This window comes from Oncorhynchus keta, chromosome 9 (genome assembly GCF_023373465.1).
Source record: "Oncorhynchus keta strain PuntledgeMale-10-30-2019 chromosome 9, Oket_V2, whole genome shotgun sequence".
Classification (NCBI taxonomy): domain Eukaryota; kingdom Metazoa; phylum Chordata; class Actinopteri; order Salmoniformes; family Salmonidae; genus Oncorhynchus; species Oncorhynchus keta.
This window is the reverse complement of record NC_068429.1, coordinates 45,686,026-45,697,664: the sequence shown is the minus strand read 5'-3', so window position 1 is coordinate 45,697,664 and position 11,639 is coordinate 45,686,026. Positions and strand designations below refer to the sequence as shown.

General features: G+C 40.6%; 1 protein-coding gene across 3 annotated transcripts in view; it reads right to left on the bottom strand.

Annotated features, from left to right (window-relative positions):
* Positions 1-11,639, bottom strand: part of LOC118387936 (zinc finger protein 462-like) — a 90,950-nt gene that overhangs the window by 53,477 nt on the left and 25,834 nt on the right. For all 3 annotated transcript variants that reach the window (XM_035776787.2, XM_035776786.2, XM_035776785.2), the window contains exon 2: positions 2,064-2,311. In XM_035776787.2, the coding sequence (XP_035632680.1) occupies positions 2,064-2,280 (217 nt within the window). In that variant the 5' untranslated portion in view covers positions 2,281-2,311. The remainder of the gene's footprint in view (positions 1-2,063; positions 2,312-11,639) is intronic.

Below are 11,639 nucleotides of genomic sequence, written 5' to 3'. Positions count from 1 at the left end.
ATCAATGTTAATATACTGTAAATAGTAGAATGTATTCATACTCCTAGACTTATTCCATATTTTGTTGTGTTACAGCCTGAATTCAATCAAAATGGATTACATTGATTTTTCCCTCATCCATCTACACACAATACCCCATAATGACAAAGTAAAAACATGTTTTTGAAAATATTTTACAGAAATATCTCATTTACATAAGAATTCATAATTTGTTGAAGCACCTTTGGCATATATTACAGCTGTGAGTCTTTCTGGGTATGTCTCTAAGAGCTTTCACACCTGAATTGTACAACATTTGCACATTATTATTTTCAAAATTCTTCAAGCTTTGTCAAATTGGTTGTTGATCAATGCTAGACAACCATTTTCAGGTCTTGCCATAGATTTTGAGGTAGATTTAATTCCAAACTGTGACTCGGACACTCAGGAACATTCACTGTCTTCTCGGTAAGCAACTCCATTGTTGATTCGTCTTGTGTTTAAGGTTATTTTCCTGCTAAAATGTGAATTAATCTCCCTGTGTTTGGTGGAAAGCAGACTGAACCAGATTTTACTCTAGGATTTGCCTGTGCTTAGCGCCTTTCTGTTTCTTTTTTTTATCTTGAAAAACTACTAAGTATTGACTCAGGGGTGTGAAAATTTACAGTACTAGTCAAAGGTTTGGACACACCTACTAATTCAAGTATTTTTCTTTATTTTTACACATTGCAGAATAATAGTTAAGACATCAAAACTACGAAATAACACATATGGAATCATGTAGTAACCAAAAATGTGTGAAACAAATCAAATTATATTTTAGAATTTAGATTCTTCAAAGCCTTTTGCCTTGATGACAGCTTTGCACACTCTAGGCATTCTCTCAACCAGCTTCATGAGGAATGCTTTTCCAACAGTCTTGAAGGAGTTTCCACATATGCTTGTTCGCTGCTTTTCCTTCACTCTGCAGTTCAACTCATCCCAAACCATCTCATTTGGTTTGAGGTCAGGTGATTGTGGAGGCCAGGTCATCTTATGCAGCACCCCATCACCCTCCTTCTTGATGAAATAGCCCTTAAACAACCTGGAGGTGTGTTAGGTCATTGACCTGTCGAAATCATAGTCCTACGAAGCACAAACCAGATGGGATGGAGTGTCCCTGCAGAATGCGGTGGTAGCCATGTTGGTTAAGTGTGCCTTGATTTCTAAATAAATCACAGACAGTGTCACCAGCAAAGCACCCCCACACCACCACATCTCCTCCCCCATGCTTTAGGGTGGGAACCACACATGCAGAGATCATCCGTTCACCTACTCTGCGTCTCACAAAGACACGGTGGTTGGAACCAAAAAAATCTTTGGCCTCATCAAACAAAAAGGACACATTTCCACCGGTCTAATGCCTGTTGCTCATGTTTCTTGGCCCAATCAAGTCTCTTCCTCTTATTGGTGTCCTTTAGTAGTCGTTTCTTTGCAGCAATTCGACCACGAAGACCTGATTCACGCAGTCTCCTCTGAACAGTTAATGTTGAGATGTGTCTGTTACTTGAACTCTGTGAATAATTTATTTTGGCTGCTATCTGAGGTGCAGATAACTCTAATGAACTGCAGCAGAGGTAACTCTGGGTCTTCCTTTCCTGTGGCAGTCCTCATGAGAGCCAGTTTCGTCATAGCACTTGATGGTTGACGGACCTTCATGTCTTAAAGTAATGATGGACTGTCGTTTCACTTTGCTTATTTGAGCTGTTCTTGCCATAATATGGAATTGGTCTTTTCCCAAATAGGGCTATCTTCTGAATACCACCCCTACCTTGTCACAACATAACTGATTGGCTCAAACGCATTAAGAAGGAAAGAACTTCCACAAATTAACTTTAAACAAGGCACTCCTGTTAATTGAAATGCATTCCAGGTGGCTACCTCATGAAGCTGGTTGAGTGAATGCCAAGAGTGTGCAAAGCTGTCAACAAGGCAAAGGGTGGCTACTTTGAAGAATTAGTTTAACATTTTTTTTTAGCATAATAATCATAACCTTAATCATAATCATTTGTTCATAAACATCACCGTTGATGCAGTTCCCTTACCCGTTTCAGTTTGTGGAGATGTATTCTGCTCTTCTTCCTCCCCCTCTGTCTGGTTGGGGGAGTTCAGAGAGTCTGCCCCGGACTGGCAGGGACTCCCATCCCCCTCTCCAACATCAGTGGGCTGCAGGAAGGCCGTGTGTACATCCTGGATGTGGGTCTTGAGGTCGTCGTACGACTCAGCACGGAAGTCACAGCCATCGCACTGTAGCACCTCCATCGCTGAGGACTCCCTGGAAAATCAGGGAAACCTGGTAACAAAAAGACAAAAGAGAATGGGTGAGGCCTCAATCTCAGACAATAACATGTCACATTTAGGCCTCAGGGGTGGAAACACAAAAGTCTGAATCTTTAGGCCTAGCACCGGTGTAGGCTAAAAACCTGTGATAGAAATGTAACAGAGAGATTGAGAAAAGGCTGGATTCTTCAGCTCTGACATTACTGCATTGCATACTAAGAAGAAGATCTGTTTTTTTTGTTTGTTCCATGGTTCCAAGAACTATGGCGAGCTGAGGAGGGATTACTGAGTTGATTTGTTCCATTTTTATTACCTTGGGATAAGCCACAGCTGGAGTGCAGCACCGTCAAACTGCATCCCAAAAGGCACCCTATTCCCTATATAGTGCACTACTTTTGAAAAGAGCCCATAGTGCTCTGGTCAAAAGAAGTGCACTTTATAGGGACTAGGGTGCAATTTGGGATGCAGACCATCAGACTGCATCCCCGTATCTACATCACACATACAAACAATTCCCTCAGATTGCATCACGCCCTAGCTCCCTCTCAAATAAGATTGAATGAATCCACTGAGAGAGAGAGAAAGGTTTGTGACTACAGTGATATTCTGTTCCTTGATGAAACACACAACTGATGATAAGGTTAACATCACTTCCCAGCTGGTATGACCTGTCACCTATTGACCTTGGCATTGTAACTAACCAATGGCATTGCTTGATAGTCAAACTGACTTCCAGTACTTACTCATAGCCACCAGATATATAGCCACCTCATTCATATTTTTGTTTCAAATGGATAGTATTTCATGTAGACCAATGCCACAGATGTATTGTTGTTGTGAAACAACAATTGTTGTTGTTGTGAAACAATCCAGAACTTGTGTGGCAGCCAAACACTCCAAATGGTAACCTTTCCATTCTAAAATATGTTTCAACAAATACAGTATGTAAAATAAAACAGGCCAGTTCTTAGAGCATAAAAAAAGACCAATAATAGGAGTTTATATTCAGTGTTATTTAAAGAGGGGGAAAAAAAACATATTTCAATGCATTAATAAAACTGACAGATTGAAAAGTGACTGGGGCATAAAATGGCTGTTTATGTGGCAGTTATGACAGTTTTTTCATCAAATGGTTTTCTCCTCTTGTCCACCCTTTGTACGATGACAGAGACAGACACATGGCATTACATTGAAATGTAACTCGTTAGCAATTAAACTGGTCATGATGCGATGTGCACTCTTTTTAAAATATTATTTTATTGGATTTAACACTTTCTTTAAGCTTAACTAAAACACTAGGCCTAAATCTGCAGATAGCAGAAGCAGAGGCAATATTTAATACATTTTCCATCCATTTGCCAGAGGTCATCTGTGCTGTGCATTTGTCTAGGCCAAGGACATTAATATTGCAATGTATTCAAAGGGGATTAATGCTTCACACTAATAGCACAGTGTAGCCCATTGAAAAATCACAACATAACATTCTGGGGGTCATTTATTGGTAAGATGTCTATAACATTTGACCAGCCCTTATGGCAATGGCCTATAAAATCAGTGCCAGACAGTTCCTGTTCAGAAAAATAGAAAGTAGAGAGCTTACAAACTGTTGCATTGTAGAAACGCTGTTATTTGACTCGTGTTCCTATCTTACAGAGCCATCCAACAGCATTCCCTTCCTTGGAGAAGCATTTGCACTTTCACCATGAGCAGCGAACCAATTGCTGCAGGTGTACATAGCCCATCTGTAAATAGCCCACCAAATCTACCTACCTCATCCCCATATTGTTTTTATTTACTTTACTGCTCTTTTGCACACCAATAATTATACTTGCACATCATCATCTGCTCATCTATCACTCCAGTGTTAATTTGCTAAACTGTAATTATTTCACTACTATGGCCTATTTATTGCCTTACCTCCGCCATTTGCACACACTGTATATAGACTTTCTTTTTTTACCTATTGTGTTATTGACTGTATGCTTGTTTATTCCATGTGTAACTCTTGTGTTGTTGTTTGTGTCGCACTGCTTTGCTTTATCTTGGCCAGGTCGCAGTTGTAAATGAGAAGTTGTTCTCAACTAGTTTACCTGGTTAAAAACAGGTGAATTCAAAAAAACATATATATATATTTTTAAATAATGCCTAGTATTTCCTGATTATTTAAAGCTCCTGCACCTGTGACAAAATGGTGTCCTCTAAATGTAGCCTACCATTTTCACTATACAGAAGGTATAATTAGCTAAAAAAAAAAAACCTGTTGCAGAGCTTGAAAGCCACATGACATCAGCCTTCCTCACCTATGGCTAACCAACAGACCCCTGGACAAAATGGTGTCCTCTAAATGGAAATTTGAGTTGAGCACATTCTCTCCCGTTGCCTGGTCCTGTACATGTTCACCATGCAAAGGTTAAAAAAAAAGGATTAAACATGGTTAACAACCTGTTGCGGAGCTAAAAAAAAAAAATACAAAGAAATGAGACCTCCACAACCATGACCAAACCAACGGAGCTCTGGTAGAAAGGGAAGAGTCGTATGTCCATTTGTTTTGCTATTACCCCTATCACAGGTCGTTTTTTTTTTTGTTGTTGCTGCAGTTCTCTGGACTTAAACCATAACAGTTGACGTTCAGTAACCAGTCTACCTCCACTGGAACAACCCTCGCTGCCTGCCAGTGTGTCCCTGAGAAGACAGCCTTATTGTTGTCCAGGGTCAGGTTACTGCGCCATGAAAGGCCCATCCCTGATCTGTTGGCAGCTCTCTTGTCAGAACTCAGAACACAGAACAACGTTGCATTCTAAAGCCAGGTTCCTTGACATGGATATCAAGAAGAATCCTTTGAGGTAAAAAAAAAAAAAAAAAAAAAAAAAAAAAAAAAAAAATGAAAGGAGAAAACAGCCTCAACCTAAAATTACTACTACTGCTATTTCTCTTGGTGTCAGTTTAGTGACTCCATGACAGCCACACCAAGTTAATGGATGGTATTTGTAATGCTTTCATCTACTCTATCAGGGCTTTGACAGTCAGGCAACGAGCTGTGCGGCAGATCCTTTGAGCTTCAAGGGCAGCCATTTTAGGAGCCAGCCAGCTACGTGTGCTTAGGTGTTCAGCCAGTGCTCTCACTGCATAACATGGATCAGATCCTCCTCACAGCTATGTTGTGTCCCAAATGGCACCTTATCCCATATGGGCCCTGGTCAAAAGTAGTGCACTACAATTGGGAAAAGGGGGTACTTTGTGATGGGGCCTGAGACAGCCCAGACAGTGACTGGAGAGCTGCTGACATAAATCTATCTGCCCAATGTACTGCACCCAAGTCCTTCAGCCTGGCGGCCTCGGTACGGCCTGCAAAGCTCAGCAAAACCACCTTGCACTTGCCAGCCATCCCGACTTAGCCCTTTCATTTATTGGGGACTTATAAAATGGATTTATAAAATGACTGTACCCAAATAATCGAGAGGGTCGGATGTTTGGAGTGACACCACACCATTTCTTTAACAATCAGGAAGAGAAAAAAAATTGCATTTTAGGAATTGTGTTTAAGCTGCTCAAGGGGTTTAACAATGCAAAGCATGCCTGGACTTCCTTTTCAGAGCAAAGAAAAAAAATCTGCAGCCTTGAGCTTGAAGTGCCAGAGAGGAGGGGTGAGGAAAGAGGGGAGAAAGAGAGGAAAAGCATGCCAGCATGACCCGGCCACCTGGGAGACTTTCCTCTGAGCACAGAGGACAATGCCATCTGACTCGGCTCCCCAGATTCCAAAGTCTACTGACATTTGTTAATCACCAACCGGTCTCTCTGCATCGGCGAGGCCTGCCAGCAGTCACACCCTCTAACTCAAACTGGGCCCGGGCCCGGCGGCAGCAGCTGCTCTGTCTGAAAGAGGGCCTTTGAATAAGCCAGCAATAAGCTGATTAAGAGTACAGAGGTTTTGTCCTTAACCGTCAGTCGGGCTGGTCGCTCCAGTCCACCATCTCATGTAGTATACAGGAGAGGGAGGTCACAGATTATATTATGTGACCACAGTGGGGACACAGATTCATCTGATAACATGGATTGGCAGTATTGGACACAGATTGTGAACGTGTAGAGATCCTCAATTATTCATGCTTGATTGATTGAGAACATCAACATTTAATAAACAAGTAATAATAACACCCTACAAGCCGCCAGAAATCTATTCTTGTCCGTGAGAGATGACACACAACACACCACCAGAGCGAAATCAATCAAATTAGCCTGTGATTCCATATTTGAAAAGGTTTAGGCTAGAAATTGCAAACATAAAACCAGATTTAGACTGTAACCCACAGGGACTCTAGCCTACCTCTAGTCTTGTGCCAGTAGAAGTCATGGAGTAGAAAGCTTCTATTGTCCCAACAGCAGAGGGGAGGTTGCGTCACAAATCAGTGAGCCTGTTCTGTTGGCCTCATGCACAAACAGAAGATAAAGGAGAGGGAGATAAAGATGGAAGCTCCAACAGCTCCCGGTCACTTTGTCTTATGTTTTTGAAAAGTAAAAGGCGAAGCAGCGCCTGCGCACCAATAAAAAAAACTATATTTATCATCGTGGCTTTTAGAAAGAATATAAAGCAAACAAAACTAGACTACCACCTAAAAGCCAGTGCCTCATCATCAAAGGAATGAAGTGGAATTATTTCCACCACGCTCTTACAAATAGCCAAGGTTGTCACTCAAATCCACTGGTATATATGTTGATTGCTGAAAATACAGCCGTATAGAACAATGTCAAAATAATAGCACCAAGGACCACTGTTGAGTCACAGCTTCATGTCTCCATTGGATCTTACTAGCCTATGCTAGGGCACCTAGCAACTAAACTCTATTAGGGGCAATCAACGTTTTTTTTTTAAATCACCAAAATAAATAGCCTATGTTCTTGACCATAATAACTGTAAGAGTGTATTCCCACTGGGCACACAACATAATTTCAACGGGGACATTGCGGTCATATTTGGTTGAGAGGTTGATCAATGCGATTTCAACCTTTAATCACCCACTCAAAAACACAGCCAGAAGTATGTTGAATTCCCAATGTGTTATCACTATGCTTTCAAGCATCTAAAAGCGTAACAAAATTCCAATTGATCATTTGTTTCTGATTTTATCAGCTATCTCTGCACTTTCACCATTTCAAAGCACAACACATGGGAATTCAAACGGGAATACAATGTCAGATATTTAGTATTTATATCACAAACTTAATGTGTTCTTACTGCGCTTCAGCAAATAGCACAACCAAATGACCTGGATTGCAGTTGAGATTACATTATAATATATGCCATTTAGCTGACGCTTTTATCCAAAGCGACTTACATGTGTGCATACATTCTACGTATGGGTGGTCCCGGGAATTGAACCCACTACCCTGGCGTTACAAGCGCCACGCTCTACCAACTGAGCCACAGAAGGACCACACATAGTGCAAGTCATAAATGTTGTTAGAGATAATGCACTGATTACTATAGCAATTGTGAAGATCTCCACAGACCTGTGACTTTTGCATGCAATCGTGAAAATGCACGCTTTCTATGATTACATAAGAACACATTTATAGTTACAGTAACCTCAAAATGTGACCATGGATGTTATTAATTTTAAAGGACAGGTTACATAATATATTTCCACAAAACAAACATACTCATACTACCATTTGCACACTCTTGGCATTCTCTCAACCAGCTTCATGAGGTAGTCACCTGGAATGCATTTAAATTAACATGTGTGACTTGATTTAAGGTAATTGTCACGCCCTGACCTTAGAGAGCAGTTTTATTTCTCTGTTTGGTTAGGTCAGGGTGTGATGTTGGGTGGGCATTTTATGTTTTGTTTTTCTATGTTTCTTTATTTGCTTGTTTTGGCCTGGTATGGTTCTCAATCAGGGACAGCTGTCTATCGTTGTCTCTGATTGGGAATCATACTTAGATAGCCCTTTTTCCCCTCCTTCAGTGTGGGTAGTTATCTTTGTTAGCGGCACTTAGCCCTCGTAAGCTTCATGGTTGTTTACCTTGTTTTGTTGGCGTCATTCCATAATAAAGGAATATGTACGCTCACCACGCTGCACTTTGGTCCAATTCTTTTGAGGGCCGTGACAGTAATTTGTAGAATTTCTTTCCTTCTTAATGCGTTTTAGCCAATCAGTTGTGTTGTGACAAGGTAGGGGTGGTATACAGAAGATAGCACTATTTGGTAAAAGACCAAGTCCATATTATGGCAAGAACAGCTCAAATAAGCAAAGAGAAACAACAGTCCATCATTACTTTAAGACACTTATTTGGTTACTACATGATTCCATATGTGTTATTTCATAGTGTTGATGTCTTCACTATTATTCTACAATGTATTAATCAGTAAAAATAAAGAAAAATACTTGAATGAGTAGGTGTGTCCAAACTTTTGACTGGTACTGTATATAAACACAACATGTAAAGTGTTGGTCCCATGTTTCATGAGCTACAATAAAATAAATGTCCCAGAATCACAAAAAACTGATTTCTCACAAATTCTGTGCACAAATTTGTTTACATCCCTATTAGATAATCCATCCACCCAACAGGTGTGACATATCTAGAAGCTGATAAAAAAAAATTGAGCTAGGGGGCAGTATTTTCAAGGCCGTATGAAAAGCGTGCCCAAAGTAAACTACCTGCTACTCAGGCCCAGAAGCTAGGATATGCATATTATTAGTAGATTTGGATAGAAAACACTCTAAAACTGTTTGAATAATGTCTGTGAGTATAACAGAACTGATTTGGCAGGCGAAACCCTGAGCACAATCCATCCAGGGAAAACAAATGTTGAGCTCAATGTGTTTTCCATTAGTTTTCTATGGTAATCCCTAGCTTCCACTAGATGTCAACAGTCTTTCGAAATTGTTTGATGTTTTTCCTTTGAGAAATTAAGAATTAATCCTGTTCTTTCCATGTGTCACACAAAGGGACTCAAGTCATTTTGGAGAGCGCGACCTGGAACCAGCTTCACTTTGTTTTCGTCCGGTATTGAGCAGAGTATTTCCCGTCTTAAATTTGATCGATTATTTACATTTTAGGATACATACATTTGGATTAGGAACGTTGTTTGAAATGTTTGGACCAAGTTTACAGGTAACTTATTAGATCATTTGTAGGCAAGTTGGAACCGGTGTATTTCTGAATCAAACGCGCCAAATAAATTTACATTTTGGGGATATATATAATGAAGGAATTTATCGAACAAAAGGACCATTTGTGATGTTTATGGGACATTTTGGAGTGCCAACAGAAGAAGATCTCCAAAAGGTAAGGCATGAATTATATCGTTATTTAGCACCTGCCTGGTTGAAATCTGATTTTCATGTGTTTGTATGCGGGGTGCTGTCCTTAGATAATCGCATGGTCTGCTTTCGCCGTAAAGCCTTTTTGAAATCTGGCACTGTGGCTGGATTAACAAGAAGTGAAGCTGTATTTTGATGAATAACACTTGTATGTTTAATGAATTCTTATTACGAGTATTTCTGTTTTTGAATTTGGCGCGCTGCAATTTCACTGGATGTTGTCAAATCAATCCCGTTAACGGGATCTGAGCGGGAATGGGGGTGAAGGGATCCCTAAGAGGTTTTAAACAGCATTATCATTACACTTAATAACTTGCCCTAATTTGTGCTGAGGACAATAAAAGGCCACTCTTAAATGTGCAGTTTTGTCACACAACACAATGCCACAGATGTCTCAAGTTTTGAGGGAACGTGCAATTGGCATGCTGACTGCATGGATGTCCACCAGAGCTGTTGCCAGATTATTGAATGTTACCTTTCTCTACCATAAGCCGCCTCCAACGTCATTTTAGAGAATTTGGCAGTAAGTCCAACCGGCCTTACAACTGCAGACCATGCCCTCCCAGGCCCACCTATGGCTGAGCCCATAGATTAGGGCCTAATGTATTTATTTTAAATGACTGATTTCCTTACATGAACTGTAACTCTGTAAAACTGTTGAAATTGTTGCATGTTTTGCGTTTATATTATTGTTCGTGTAGTGCTCCTCTCATTATAGGGTGTCCAATTAAAATTCATATTTTGACCAATAGGTAAAATAATATATTAATTGAGAAAACCAATGATCGAACCCTAGTTACTGAAGTTTTTACCGGTGTAGGGTGGCCAGAATTAGGGTGACTAAATAAATGCAGGCATTAGAAGAAAATAAATACTTTTTTTTTAAGATTTAAAAAATTACATTGCGTCAGCTAGATTTCTTCTTCTTCTTCTTCTTCTTCTTCTTCTTCTGTGGGTTTTATGGCAGACGAGAACCCCAAAAGGTGTATTGCCGCCACCAACTGGATGGGGTTGAAAAAACAAGGTAAAAAGAAAATCCACACGTGATAGTGAAAACAAACTTAATACGCCACCCAACAACAAAACTCCATATCTCCCTTCTCAGGCTCTAGAACATGCAACTCTTCCCTGCCGAGAAGTCTTTCAGTCCCAGGAACCGCTCCGCCCCATCCACAATGACATCTATTTTCCTGGACTTCTTCTCCACCTTGGCAGTGCCTTCTTAACCTTTAAAATATCAGAGTCATGCTGGTGAAAGGCAACCCCTGCAGCCTGCAGTGAAGGCCTTTCCACCACCACGGACTCTTCAAGATCACCATTCGAACCCTCAACAGCCGATTTTAACAGCCGCTGCATATGAAATGCTCTGGACAGCCCCGACTTTGGCCACCTCAATCTCTTTCACCCTTGTCCGTTATTCCTAAGAGATGACTTCATGGTTCCCACCACAATTGCAACATGTCACACGTCCATCACTTTTAAAACATATATGATATTTTCCACAATGTGGACATCTCGGCTTCTCCCTTCTGCAAATACTTGAAACATGACCAAAAGCTTTACAGAGATCACACTGCATTGGTCTTGGAATAACTGATTTGACTCTGTAGTTTACATTGCCCAACTGCACTTCACTTTTTTTTTTTTCATCAATCACTCCAGGAATATTTTTAATATCTTCAACATCGACTTCCCACGAGACACCAGATATTACCCTCGAGGGGTGCCCTGTTCCCACGAGACACACACGACACGTCAAACTTCTCAAATCGGGGGAGACAAAAGAAGTTCCTTCTGATCAAAAAAATCGAAACAAGGCCGCCTCTCATGATCCCCACATCCTTCACTTTATCCAGCACTCTCTACACCAGTTTGGATATCTCAAATGGATTATTCAAGATTGGTAATCCGATCAACTGCTCCTCAATAACAAACCTATTTTGGACAATAGTCCAATTCTCCTCCTCAATTCTCCTCCACCGCCATTAGATTCAAGATCCACATCAGCATTC